Source organism: Larus michahellis, chromosome 8 (genome assembly GCF_964199755.1).
Source record: "Larus michahellis chromosome 8, bLarMic1.1, whole genome shotgun sequence".
NCBI lineage: Eukaryota > Metazoa > Chordata > Aves > Charadriiformes > Laridae > Larus > Larus michahellis.
In genome coordinates, this window is record NC_133903.1 from 44,808,011 (window position 1) to 44,821,709 (window position 13,699).

Here is a 13,699-nt window from a genome sequence, read left to right on the forward strand (position 1 = left end):
CCAGCCTCCCAGCGTGCCGGTAGCCACAAGGGCAGGACGTGCTGCCTATCTGATAGGAGCAGTCTCTCTTGGCACTGCGGCTGGCGGCGGAGGGGCTGTGGGACGGTGGTTTCAGGCACGGGGAAGTGCCGGCGATGGGGCGGGGGGAGCCTCCAGCCAGGCTTCCTGAGCTGCACAGCCACCACTTCCCAGATAAAGGTATCACCCGGAGGAGCTGCTGCAGCTCCCAGGGCGGTAGGAAGCGCCGGCACAGGGGTTGCAGCATGGCAGCCTGCCTGCAGCGGGGCTGGCTGCCCTCGCTGCTCCCTGCCATCCTGCTCAGCCTCCACAGCCCACCATCAGCCCCCGAGCCAGTGACATCCCAAGGTAGGTCCTTGGGGCCATTTTCTCCCCCAAAAGATGGGCCAGCAGGGAGCTGGCATGCCGGGCACGGACAGCAAGCACCCCACAGCAGCCAAAATCTGCGGGGCTGGGGAGGGGACATCCCAGGAGGGTGTGCAGGGGGTGTTCAGGGTGGGCGGTGGAGAGCCCTTCTCACCTGTGGGAGACCCTGGGGTGCCCGGAGCAAAGGGACATCCCTGCTCTCTGCAGGCAGGACCTGGCAGCCCCCAGGCGTCCCTTTTGGACGGCAGCCTGGGGCTCCCAGTCCCACGCAGGTAGTAGAGGGGGTCCCCACTCATCAGATGTTCTTGGAGTTACAATCATGAGGGTCTGAGCAAAATTCAAGCTAACGTATGAGGGCACGGCGCTGCACCGCGGGTAACACGGTGGCACGGCCAGGCTAATGCCAATGCTCCCGCACCAGACTCGCGTGATCTTACTGCCCCACTGGGCATCCTCAGCTCAGCTGGTAGCCAGCCCCAACCTGGCTTGCTGCACCTGGCAGAGGCACTTCCCGACTTTCTCCGCTTTCAGGCCTGTCCACGCTTTCTTTGAGCCTTTCCTTTGCCCTTTTAACACTTTCTCTGACAGCATAAAAAGCATTAACTGGACAAAATCCTGTTGATCTCCTTCTTATCTCTCCAGCCCCACCCCAGGTCTCTGGCCACGGCAGGCTCGGGAGCACATTTTGAGTCGGGCAGTGGGAGGAAGGTCGGGGTTGGGCTCGTTCTCCTCCTGCCTGCAGCTTCTGCAACATCGCAGTGCCCTGAGCCCACCGCCAGCTTGGCAGGGCACTGCCTGAGCGTGGCTGATGTGGGCTGCAGAGCTGTCTGGCCGCTCTTCCTAGGAAACGGCCTGTGCCCAGCAGAGATGATCTGGTAGCCCACAGGACCAGCGTGGCCTCCCACCGATGCCATGGGTCCCTGTGCCACGGGACTGCTGGGACCTGGCCCCCCCATCCCCTGGCACTGGGAGCATCACACGAGGCCTGGGGGGGGGACAATGGGGTGCAAAAAGGGAAGAGCAGGTGGAGGGGGGCTGTGGTTTGTGGGAAGGGGACGTGGGCTGGGGGAGGAAGGCAACATGGGGCTGGGAAAGGAGGAACAAGGCTGGGGGGATCAGGGCAAGGGAAGGGACAGGGAGAGCAGAGGAACACCAAGAAGGTGGCAAGGACATTTGGGGACTGTCCCGTATTCTTCGCTCAGGGTGGGCTCAACTTGCAGCACACGGGACATGTAGCAGAGAACAGACACACTCAGCCCATGGAACAGAGGCAGGCACTGGCAGGGGGCTTGTTATGGGGTCCTGCAGCTGGGAGCAGCCCCTGGGGAAGGGGGCACATCCCAGGAGAAGGATGAGGAAGAGGGCTGGAGCGGGTCCCAGGGCAGAGGCAGTGGGGAGAAGGGAGTGCTGGAGCAATGCTGGGGGCAGCAAGGCCACCCCTGTCCTTCACACATCTCCATTTTGAGGCTGTCCCTTTTCCCTGACCACAGGGACAGGCACCCATGTGCCAGCAAAGCCACCGGTGCTTGGGATGGAGATCCTGCAGGGCGTGATGCTCCAGTTCATGCCTGCAATGACAGGGAGGGCAGCTTGCTGAGCGGGGCAGAGAAACCCACAGCCCCCCAAGCAGTCCCCAGGCCAGGGTTTGAGCATCCCCCCCTGCTCCACACTCAGGACCACACGCCCCCACGCCAGCCCCGAGGCTCTTTCCCTCTTCCCGGGGCACTGCTCCTCCTTATCTCACTTCCGCGCACCTTCCGGCGTGAGCAGGGCAGGGGTGCTTCCCCCCGATCACTGGGCCCTGAGCCCCCCTCCGACCGCAAGGCTATTTTGGGATGTTTGTTTGTCCCAAAGGACCCCGTGTGCTGAGGAGGGGGGAGCGGTGGGGCCGGCCGGCGGGGAGCCCTGCCTCCAGCCAGGACCCTGCTGTGAGCCAGCAGCCATCACACATGCCATGTCCCTCCCTGCCGTGCCAAGTTAGTGGAGGGCACCTGTGCCATGTCCATGGCTATGCCCACACTGACCCAGTTGTCTGCATAAACTGGCCTCAGGGGCAAGCTGGCCAGCAGGCGTGGGGTGGGGGGGCACAGGTGGGATGGGGATGGGTTTGTGCACAGGGGCTCCTTCATACCCACGCTCTTCCCAGATGCTGCGCTGCTGGCAGGGGTGCCTGAGGACATCCTCTGCTTCTCCCACTCCTTTGAGGACCTCACCTGCTTCTGGGATGAGGAGGAGGAGGCAGCAGAGAGTGGGATGTGCCAATTCTCCTACTGGTACAGCAGGTAGGAGGTGGTGGGGACACAGCCCACCCTCCCCCTTGCCTGCACAGGGAGCAGCAGGGTCAGGGTGCTTCAGCTCTCTGTGCCATCCTGGTGGCTCCCTGCTGCAAGGAAAGATGGTGGAGAGCCCATGGGAGATACACAGCAGCCACCACACACCCTGCAGCAGGGCTGGGACCTTGTCTGTCCCACAGTCCCATGGGGATGTTGCTCTGCAGTGGATGCCCCAGGTCCCCTCTCCTCCAGTGTGACCCCAGGCAGGAGGCATGGGGTGCTGCAGTACCCTGCTCTCCGTTCCTCAGGGATGTGCCCACAGTGTGCACAGTCTCCACGTGGCGCCATGGCACCGGTGGGACGCGGCACGTCTGCGTCTTCCCCAGCCAGGACGTGCAGCTCTTCACCCAGCTCCACCTCCGTGTCCTGGACACCACCACAAACCAGACCAAGTACTGGCGGGAGATCAGCGTGGACGCGGTGGGTGAGTCCCTCCCATCAGGCAATACCCCTGTGGCCCCAGGACAGTCCCTGGACCTGGGTGCCCTGCCCTCCTGCCCACCATGGGGGCTGGCAGCACTCTGCGCCCTGCAGGACCAGGGGGTGACAAGATGGGGGCTGCTGCAGGAGGGCAAAGAGCCCGGCACGTTCCCTGCAGGTCTCATCGACCCCCCGTGGAACATCACAGCCCACTGGGCTGGGGCTGCGGGGCAGCTCTACGTGTCATGGCAGCCACCGCTCGCCGACTACCCAAACTTCTTCCTCTACGAGGTGCGGTGCTGCCCTGCCAGCTCCCCAGAGATGTCCTGCAGCACCACGTTGGACCCCAGCGGGCAGCACCTGGCAGACCCCTCCGCCCACCCAGAAGTCAGCACCCACGCACCCATGGCTGGGGCAGCCGCAGCCTCCCCAGGAGTGGGGCAGGTACACGGAGGGGCCAGAGAAGGGCAGGGGTATTCAGGGTCCACAGCCGCTCCTCAGCCTGTCCCCTCTCCTGCAGGGGCTCATCCAGGCCAACACCTGGGTGGTCCTCCAGGACCTGCAGCCAGGGGTGAGGTACCACATCCAGGTGCGCAGCAAGCCCGACGGCACCTCCATGGACGGTGTCTGGGGACCCTGGTCGCAGGCAGTGGCTGCGGAGACACCCCGCTCCTCCGGTGAGCGGCCATCCCCACCACTGGGGTGCTGACAGGCACAGCGGGGAGGTACTCGCACCTGGGGCTGTGAAGGGTGGAGGTCCTGGGGTAGGCAAGGTGCAGCATCCAGGCTTTGGGGGCCCAGGGGGGAAGCAGCCCCCTCCCTGCCCTGGTTCTCACCTGCCCAGGAGACATCGGGCTGTGCTGCAGCACCCCTGACCTGCAGCACGTGCGCTGCAAGTGGATCTGGGACCCCACAGAGCCCCACAGCTCCCACCAGCTCTTCTACCGGCCTCCTCTGAGCGGGGCTGGCACAAGGTAAGGGGCATGTTGGGGACCTGGTGCTCAGGTGGAGGGGCAGCACATCCCAGGGACCACCAGCCCTGCTTAGTGTCCCACATCCCAGCACCAGAGCAGGCTGGCAGTGGGCGAGGGGAGTGGGGCCACCACAGTGGGGCTGACTGGCTCCCTGCTTCTCACGCAGGGAAGACGCGTGGCAGCAGTGCGAGGAGGTGAGCGTGGGGGCGCAGGGCACCCACACCTGCACCTTCCAGCCCAGGGCTGGCAGTGCCATCTCCGTCCTGGTGAACATCACCCGCCCCCACGCACTGCCCACGCTCAGCTACTTCAAGGAGTCCTTCTGGTTGCACCAGGCTGGTGAGTCCCACCGCCACCGTGGCCCCCGGCTGGCATGGACGTGTCCCACATCCCATTCCATGGCAGTGACATATTCCCCCCAACAGTGCTCACAGATGCCCCACAGCTTGTGCAGGCGATGGTGTCACAGGGACAGCTGAGCCTGGAGTGGCTGCCACCCCTGGAGGCATTGGCAGAGCAGCTGGACTACCAGGTCCGCTATGCCGTGGAGAACAGCCATGACTGGAAGGTGAAGGCATGGCCAGGGCTCCCCTGAGCAGCCCTGCACAGCTCCGCTGCCAGCACATGGCCTGCATGGGGTCAGGCAGGATGGACCCACACCCCAGTGCTGCCCCTCGGCCGCCCCACAGCAATCGTTGTCTCCAGCTCAGCTCTGCCCCACAGGTCCTGCAGGTTCCACAGGCATCCAGGAAAGAAGTCCTGGACCTACGGCCAGGTGCCCGCTACCATGCCCAGGTGCGGGCCCAGCCCAGCGGGCCGTGGTACCGGGGCAGCTGGAGCGCCTGGTCTGAACCTGTCATGGTTGACATCACGGACGATGCGGGTAAGGGACAGGGCAGGAGCAAAGGCTGCAGCCAGAGGAGCCACACGGCTGAGGGTAGGAGACTGAGAGCTCTGGAAATGGAATGGGGAGTGCTGGGAAGAGGGTGACAGGGCTGAGAAGGGCTCAGTGGTGGCGGGTCTGGGGTGGGGGGGTACAGTCCCAGCGCTCCTCCTCCGGTGCAGGCTGGATCATCCCGAGTGTTACGGTGGTGCCGCTGCTCTTCACGGGAGTGCTCCTGGGGCTGCGGTGCACCTTCCCCTCCCTCTACAGGTAAGGGCTGTGCCTGGGGCAGGTGGGGGGAGGAAGGGGGGGGGGGGCCAGCACCAGCCCTGGGCACCCTACCCGGGGGCGTCAGGGCACCCCAGGACTGGGCTTTGCCTTCGACACCCCCTTCCCCAGCAACGTGAAGCAGAAGCTCTGGCCCCCCGTCCCCGACCTGCACCGCGCCCTGGGCAGCTTCCTCCACGAAAGCAGCAAGCACGGCCAGGTGAGGGGGCCGGGACTGGGCCCACCGCTGCCGAGCCTCTCCCGGAGGCAGCTCCAAGGGCAGCCCCCACCGCGCCCCCTCTGTCACCCTCTAGGCCAACAGCTTCTACAAGCAGCCGCCGGAGGAGGAGGCCGTCCTGCCCTGCCTGCTGGAGGTGCTGCCCGGCCCGCGGGGGGAGGCGGGCCCGCCGCCCCCGCCGCCGGAGCCAGCTGCCGGCCGGCTGTCCGGCACCGACATCGCCAACCAGTCCTACCTGCTCATGAGCGGCTGGGACCCGCGCGGGCCGCCCTGAGCCGCTCCCCCTCGCCTCCATGCCCCGAAATAAACGAAACGCGCAACCACCCGGCTTCCCCCCTCCTTCGCGGCGTCCCGGTCCCTGTCCCTCAGCGAAGCAGAGCGGCGATGCCCACGCCCCCACGCTGACCCACCACCCACCCACTAGCGGCACGGCACCGGCGCAGCCGTTCCGGTGCGATAGAGCCCCGCCCCGCCGGGGGGCGCAGCCAATGGCGGCGCGGCGCGCAGTGGTCGCCATGGCAGCGGGCGGCGGTTGGGTTTGAACCAGCCAATGGGAGGAGCGGCCGTGCGGGGTTTAAATGCTGCCGCCGGGTCGGGCTGCGTGAGCTTCAACTCCGGAGCGGAGGTAAGGGCTGGCTGGGCCGCGGCGGGCAGGGAGGGATGGAGCCCCGGTGGGAGCCTGGGGAGCGCGCCCTGAGGCGAAGCGGACCCCGAGAGAGACTGTGGTGGTGAAGGGGGCCTTGGGCGAGGGAGGGAAGGCTATGGTAAAGCGGCCGCTGAGGAGTGCCCTGGGGTAGGGGGCCTCCCGTGGGGGGGGGGGGGGCCCTGAGGGGGCGGCCTGGGGTGGGAGGGTGTCCTGTAATGGAGAGGGCCTTGAGGAGCGGCCTGAGGCGCGGGTGTCCTGTGATGGAGGGAGCTTTAAGGCGCAGCCGGAGGGGGGCCCGGCGGAGGAGGGCTGCAGCCCGGCCGGTGTCCCTGCGCTGGGCCCCGCTGACGCCGTCCGCCCGCAGCGCCATGGCGCAGTTCGTGTTCGAGGCGGACCTGCACGGGCTGCTGAAGCTGGACACGCCGATCCCGAACGCGCCGCCCGCGCGGTGGCAGCGCAAGGCCAAGGAAAGCGGCGCCCCCGGGCCCAGCCCCGCTGGCGGCCTGTCGCCCATGAAGCCGGCCAATCGCTCCCACAGTTCCAGCAAGACGCCATCCAGGACACCCGGTAAGCGGCGGCGACCAGCGGCACAGGTTGGGCGAGGGGAGCGTCGTCTGGGCTGCTCGCCTCGTAGCCACAGGGCTCCGGGCTCCGTGCCAGCAGCCGGGCCTGCTGGTCAAGCAGGAGGAGGTGGGCTACGCTGACTGGCTCCTGGGAGCCACCCACCTTCTCCTCCCCAGCATGAGGTGGGCGGAGATCTGTGCACTGGGGCTGAGTGAACAGTTGACCCCCAGCTGAGTCTTGCTGGCACATGTGTTGGCACAAGTGTGGGTGGGACCGTCTGCCTGACAGCTTTACATGCTGTAGCGGTATTTTGGCATCCTCCCCTTATCTACGAATTAGGGTATTGCTGCACTAGGCCCAAGGAATTGTCTCCTGTCCGTCCCTAACCAGAGTTTGGTGCCCTTAGACAGGGGCAATGGGGAGATGGGAGGAGCAGAAATATGACTCGGGTGGCATGAGCTCCTTGAGTCCTGCTTGTCTCAGGTGTGATGTGGAAAAAGTGTTGGGTTTGCTGTCTCTTGGAAGCTCTAATACAGGCTGTTCATTAGCTGTAAACCAATACTTATGAATGTGAATGCAGGTAAATCTGGATCCAAAATCCAGAGCACGCCAACAAAGGCCGGGGGGGATCGCTACATTCCAAACCGAAGCACTATGCAGATGGAGATGGCCAATTTCCTCCTAACCAAAGAGAATGACCCTGCTGAGGAGTCCCCTACCAAGAAGGTGAGCAGTGTTGCTGAATTATGATTACAACAATGATCACTATCAAACACCTAATCATTCCTGGCCTTCTATAGAGAAGCAAACTGTTAAGTTCTGTCAAGTGGGTGCATGGGGCTGACAGCTCCAGCCGTGACTGCTTCCAGTTCTGGGCTTCAGGAGCCTGGGATGAGGTAGAAGCTGTAGAGCCTGTGAATGGAACAGGTACACATCTGCTACACAGGAGCCTGAGCACAGTGGCTCTTTAGACATGTTTTCCCTAGGCACAGGGAAATGCATAGAGCCTTAAACCTCTGCTTCCATTCACTCTAGCCTGTGCCACTTCTGGTAGCAAAATTCAACTTTGGGCTAATGAGCCTTTAAAATATAGCAGGCTACAGAGACACAAAACTGTGAGTCTGTGCACAGTGAAACTGCTGGTAGTAGCTATTCTAGAACAATGTCTACATGTGGAGCTATTCTGGAATGTGTACACTGTGTTCTGAAATGTGTTTATGAAGCATTTGGTTCCTTGTGGCTGTGGCTTTCCCCACTGTTGATGAGACACTGAACTTGCCACTCTTCTGTATGAAAATGTGAGCAGGACTGTGTGCCAATGTCTGAGGAAAAACTACTCTGAGCTGCCTGCCTGTAGCTGACTCTCACAGCACAGCTGTACACCTTCTGAGTGTAGGAGAAGGGTGCTTAGGTGTATGCTCTGCCTACTGCAGTTTTAAGTGCAGCGTGGGCTTTGTGTTTCAAGTGCATCTTGCTGAGGATTGTTTGTCTCTGTAGGAGCAACAGAAAGCCTGGGCAGTGAATCTGAATGGCTTTGATATAGAAGAGGCGAAGATCCTCCGCCTCAGTGGAAAGCCACAGAATGCTCCAGAAGGTATGATACAGGTTCTGTGTGAGTTGACTGAGCTGGAGAGATCTCAGCAGGGTAACAGCAACACAGGGGCTCCATGTGTGGATGTGGGAGAGATCAACAGAGCTCCTGTGCACACTGGAGTCTCCCTCCTTAGGTCTTATGAGGTTGAGGGGTTGCAGAACAGCTACAGTGAATTTATTTACAAAAGTTGAAATGACTGCCAGTTGCTCACTGGTACTGCAGGTGGCAAACATTCCTGATGTCTGCAAAAGCTCCAGGCTCTCTACTGTGCACTTCGTGGCTTAACAGTCAATAAACATAATGGGATACAGAAAACTAAGTGCTTGTCATTTAAACTTGTTCCTGTGAATTAGGGAATCAGAGCGCACCCTGGTTCAGCAGTTAATACTGCCAGTGATGTTAGTACATTGTGCTCTTCTGAGTGTTTCTCTTTTCTCTCAGGACTTTTCACTGGAAGGGATTTCTACTTCAGTGAGCAGTGCTCAGCTGGGAGGAAACAGTAACTCAGGTTAACAAATCTGTTCCCCTGCACATAGGCTATCAGAATAACCTGAAAGTGCTCTACAGTCAGAAAATGACACCGGGATCCAGCAGGAAGAATGGCAGATACATTCCCTCAATGCCAGACCGGATCCTGGATGCACCAGAGATCCGCAATGACTATTGTAAGTAGCCTACAACGTCGAGTGCTGGGCACCAAGATCATTCTGCACTGGAGTGCAGTTCCTAGGATGGTATGGCCCAAGGAACTGGAACTCTAACTGGGTTGTTTCAGCACCTTATGCACTCAGGCTGGCACGGACCACTTCTGGAGTTGTTCCTGTGTAGCCTCATAGGACCAGTGGTCCAGAGTGCTGTCTAGGTGACATGGATCAGGGCTACCTGACCTCAATAGCTGGGCATGGTGACACCCAGAAGGCTGTCCCTTACCCGCATGTGGTGTGCATGCATGCACATACACACCTGATGCAGGTGAAAGATCTGGCATCAGCGCTGGTGAAAGGCAGGGCTCTCCAGGTAAGCTCAGCATGACCTGTGTTACTCTTCCAAATTGTAGATCTGAATCTCATTGACTGGAGCTCTCAGAACTTCCTAGCAGTGGCTCTAGACAACTCTGTCTATTTGTGGAACAACACTTCTGGGGAGATTATCCAGCTGCTGCAGATGGAGCATCCAGATGATTACGTTTCCTCTGTGTCATGGATTACAGAAGGAAACTACCTTGCTGTTGGCACAAGTAATGCTGAGGTCCAGGTGAGTAAAGCTAGAGGCGTTGTCTAGGGATTGCCAGAGCTGCGGGGCCTTGGGACAAAGGCTTGGCTAGCACAAGAAGGATGCGGTGCACTCTGACTTGCTGTGACTGGTGTGGGGTGTAAATGTCCACATCCAGCCACGGCCAGTGACCAACTGCAGCAGCAAGGCAGGGTTTGGTTTTGGGGTTTTCTTGACACCTGGAGTTACCTTCTGTTCTGTGGGCATGAGATTGATCTCTGCTCCCATACTGATAAGGTTGAATGCTGGAGCCTGTGCAGTGAGGTTCCTAGGGCAAAGCAACAGGGCTGGGTTTCCTCATCCTCTGGAGAACTTACTGCTCTGCCTCTCTAGCTATGGGACATACAGCAGCAGAAACGTCTCCGAAATATGACCAGCCATTCTTCCCGTGTGGGATCCCTCAGCTGGAACAGCTACATCCTCTCCAGGTAAAGCAGTGGGTGGGGGCTGGCAAAGGGCAGTGTCTAGCTGTTGCAGATTCCTATCCTAGATCTGTGAGCGGTGCAGGTTAGGGATGGCAGAGAGGAGCTTCTGTCCTGGCTTGGGATTATTACTGAGCCTGTTCTGTGGGGAGAAGGCCTGTCTTCTCTTTTGCCCTTTGTGCTGAAGTTGTGAAGAACTTCTGTGGCTGCTTCTCTCATGCCAAGAGGCCAGTGATGCAGGTAACGCTGGTTGAAAGCCAATGGCAGATATGTCAATCTTGCAACAGCACAAAAATGTTTTTTGGTGAAAACATGTGCCAGCCTGACCCTGCAAGCCTTCTCTCTGCAGTGGGGCAAGGACTGGCCACATCCACCACCACGATGTCAGAGTGGCTGAGCACCATGTGGCCACACTTGTGGGCCACACGCAGGAGGTGTGTGGACTCAAGTGGTCTCTAGATGGCCGCTACCTGGCCAGTGGTGGTAATGACAACCTGGTGAACATCTGGCCGTGTACCCAGGGGGACAGCGGAGACTTTGCTCCTGTACAAACCTTCACTCAGCACCAGGGTGCTGTCAAGGTGAGTACAGGGCTGCTGTGACCAGGGGTGGGCACATGTCTGTGTGCAAGGCAGACATGAAGCAATGGCTGTGCACGGGTTGCCTCTTGCATGTCTTAAAATTAACACTTTTCTCTCAGGCTGTGGCGTGGTGTCCCTGGCAGTCAAATGTTCTAGCCACTGGAGGTGGGACTAGTGACAGACATATCCGCATCTGGAATGTGTGTTCTGGCACCTGCCTCAGTGCTGTTGATACCCATTCCCAGGTGAGACATGAACATTGGCTTGGTGACAAACAGCTTCTGGCAGGATGCCTATACAGAGCTGCTGGCTCCCAGGGGCATGGGAAAGGAGGGGGACTACGCTCATCTCTGGATGGTGAGCAGCAGCACAAGCAGTTTGTCTTACCTGCATTATTACCACTTCCCAGGTCTGTTCTATCCTGTGGTCAACAAACTACAAGGAGTTCATCTCAGGCCATGGCTTTGCACAGAATCAGCTGGTGGTATGGAAGTATCCAACGATGGCCAAGGTCACTGAGCTGCGAGGTAGGCTGGGCCCTTTGCCTGGGGAAGGGAGGGCTGCTAGAGACTGAAGGCAGATGTAATCCTTGGTTTGAGCAGACTGGTGGTCTAGCCTGGAGCATTACTGATATAGAATGGTGTCCAGGGGCATGCTGCTAGAGGGAGACACTCCTATGGGCCACTGAAGAAACACTGTTGTTCCAAATGCATGCCTAGGGTGCGAATTTGTGCTGCTGCAGCATGATGTAGGGACAGCTATGCAAGCTGGGGTGGGGCACAGGGGAGTGAACTTGACCATTGTGGTAGAACCACAGGGACAGGGCATGCGATGATCAGCCCAGCCCTGACTGCACACCTCCTCCTCAGGTCACACTGCCAGAGTGCTGAACCTGACTATGAGCCCTGATGGTGCAACGGTGGCCTCAGCAGCTGCTGATGAAACACTGCGGCTCTGGCGCTGTTTTGAGATGGACCCCATAAAGAAGAAGGAGAAAGAAAAGGCCAACACTGCCAAAAGCAGCATCATTCACCAGGGCATCCGATGAAGGCACAGGGCTGTTGGGGGGAGTGGGGAAACTCAGCTTGCACACTGTACAGTTATTCTAAAAGTTAATAAACTGCTTTGACTTTTTTTATGGAGTCCGGTGGAAGAAAAGGCCATGACTCACAGAACCAAGCTCCAAAGCTCCAAACCAAGGTTTGGTATCTGGACAAGTGATGGAGCTGTTGTTCTTTAGGGCTAGTTTGCAGCACCCCTAGGACAGCCCTGAAGTCCTGGGAGAAGAATGCTGTACTTCTGTATCTGTCCTAAGGCAGATGTGTCACCTGCCACATCATGCTGACCACAAGTGCAGCAGCTCCACCAGAAGGGCTGTGACTTGCTTGTACCCCACAGGGGGACGCTGTAGCACTGAAAGACCCTAGGTATGGGTGCTCTGCTTGCAGCAGGAACTGCTCTCCGAAGGAAGCTGAGGTCTAGCCTGTGTCTGTGGAAGTCCTGACCTGGCCCCTTCTCTAGTAAAGCTCTACAAGGGAAACCCAGCTTTCTTTGTACCTCTTAACTTTCTCAAACCAGAATCATGGAGCAGCCTGGCCTGTGGCTAGATACTGGGTCTGGTGTCCTGGCTCTGGTAAGAGAAAGGGAAGTGTTAGGGGATAAAGAGGGCCTCTGTATTAATGTCTGTGCTCTTGGTTACTCTCAGAATAAAGGGTTAGAGCCTGAGTGGCTTCCTAGCCCTCCATCCCTGATCAGTGTGTCAAAACTGACCCTTCCCAGGGTTCCAGCCCTGCAGTGGGGCTAGGAGGAAGTGTCCCTGACTTGTCTCAGTTTCTACTGAGCAGTGAACCAGCTCTAAACTGGACCCTGCCAAGGGAGGGCCCTCTGCCCATCTGCTGCCTGCTTTGGTGCCAGCTGTGGTAGGGAGGAGCATGGCTCAACTGAAAACACAGTGTGTCTCGATCCCCAGCTTCTCCTGTGCCTTGCCTTACTGTGCCTCTGCAGGTAACTACCAGCAGTGATCACCTGTGCCAGAGCAGTCTGGGGCCTGGCTCTTGACAGGCTGAGCTGTAGTCTCACCTGCACACAGCAGTTAGTTAGTCTCGTTCTGCTACACCCAGCCTCTGTGCTGCAGCCAATGCTACCTGCTCTTACAGTGCTACAGTAGAATAGCTATTTTTGCAGTGAATTTAGTACCAAATTTATGAGTATGTGCAACTGGAAAAAAAGCGGGGGGGGCAGGGTCTGGAAACATACAGCAACAGCTGTGTAATCACACCAAAGCCCAGAAAGGGGCTGGCAATGGCGTGAAGCCTGATGCAAAACAAAAGGTTAGTTTACATTGCCAGAGCCAGCTTGGACGTCACAGAAGAGACTCCCAAAGCACCATCAAGCCAGTGCACAGCCCTTAGTCATATACTCTTCAGCTTAGCCCTGGTACATGCTGAGGCTGCATGCAGGGAAGGGGGCAGCAGAGCTCAGCTGACATTTGGTTGAGCTTGACTGTCCAGCACTTGGAATATGCATTTTTTTCCTGGCTCAGTTACACTGGTGCAAGTTACAGGGAGCATATTTGAGCCTTTACCTGAGCAAGAGACAGCAGGGCCACAGCTGCCATGCTGCTCTGCACGTTGGAGCCACGGTGCCTGAGGTTGTGGGGCTGCACCAGACCCATCCAGCCTGTCCTTCAGCTGCACAAGCACAGCCCGGGGCTGTCAGGGATGCTGCACAGCAGATTAGGACCTTGGTCTGTGCAAAGCAGCTCGACAAAGCCTGTGCCTCCCATCAGCCTATGATTAGCTAAGGGTGGATTATTAACTGTTTTCACCTTCCTCTTAGCACAGTACCACGCTGTACCTGGCGCCGGCTCCTGCCCTGCCTCCTGAGCTTTAAGCCAGCTGGAGCCTTCAAAGGTGGGCAGTACAGACTCAACTTGAGCTGTGCCAAGCCCAGCTACAGCACACCCCCCACACACCCACCAGAGCAGCTCCACACTTATTGCTGAGATGAGGGGCACAGTCTCAAAAAACAGCTTGCAGCAGCTGAGCCCAGCACCTTCCCAGCAGGGCTGTTGGTGCATCCTCATTTGGCTACTCTTCTTCAGAAGCAAATCCCAGGGCAG

General features: G+C 59.0%; 2 protein-coding genes across 13 annotated transcripts; both read left to right on the top strand.

The window, feature by feature from the left end:
- The first annotated feature begins 3 nt into the window (after positions 1 to 3).
- Positions 4 to 6,024, top strand: MPL (MPL proto-oncogene, thrombopoietin receptor). Of its 11 annotated transcripts, XM_074596455.1 has the most exons (12): positions 11 to 366; positions 2,531 to 2,666; positions 2,966 to 3,141; positions 3,316 to 3,581; positions 3,658 to 3,814; positions 3,982 to 4,111; positions 4,278 to 4,450; positions 4,537 to 4,679; positions 4,835 to 4,994; positions 5,177 to 5,264; positions 5,394 to 5,481; positions 5,576 to 5,886. In XM_074596455.1, the coding sequence occupies exons 1-12, from the start codon at positions 135 to 137 to the stop codon at positions 5,771 to 5,773; spliced, it is 1,947 nt and encodes a 648-aa protein (XP_074452556.1). In that variant the 5' UTR covers positions 11 to 134; the 3' UTR covers positions 5,774 to 5,886. The 11 variants fall into 11 exon arrangements, with proteins under 11 accessions (XP_074452549.1, XP_074452552.1, XP_074452547.1 ...); XM_074596448.1 differs by having other exon boundaries at positions 4 to 366; positions 2,966 to 3,137; positions 3,639 to 3,814; positions 4,835 to 5,048; positions 5,394 to 6,024; XM_074596449.1 differs by having other exon boundaries at positions 7 to 366; positions 4,835 to 5,048; positions 5,394 to 6,024.
- Positions 6,025 to 6,079: 55 nt separating this feature from the next.
- Positions 6,080 to 11,712, top strand: CDC20 (cell division cycle 20). Of its 2 annotated transcripts, XM_074596458.1 has the most exons (11): positions 6,080 to 6,124; positions 6,510 to 6,712; positions 7,290 to 7,435; positions 8,207 to 8,303; positions 8,840 to 8,968; positions 9,361 to 9,557; positions 9,909 to 10,003; positions 10,347 to 10,578; positions 10,698 to 10,823; positions 10,988 to 11,105; positions 11,448 to 11,712. In XM_074596458.1, the coding sequence occupies exons 2-11, from the start codon at positions 6,514 to 6,516 to the stop codon at positions 11,624 to 11,626; spliced, it is 1,518 nt and encodes a 505-aa protein (XP_074452559.1). In that variant the 5' UTR covers positions 6,080 to 6,124; positions 6,510 to 6,513; the 3' UTR covers positions 11,627 to 11,712. The 2 variants fall into 2 exon arrangements, with proteins under 2 accessions (XP_074452559.1, XP_074452558.1); XM_074596457.1 differs by lacking the exon at positions 6,080 to 6,124 and having other exon boundaries at positions 6,381 to 6,712.
- The last annotated feature ends 1,987 nt before the right edge of the window (positions 11,713 to 13,699 follow it).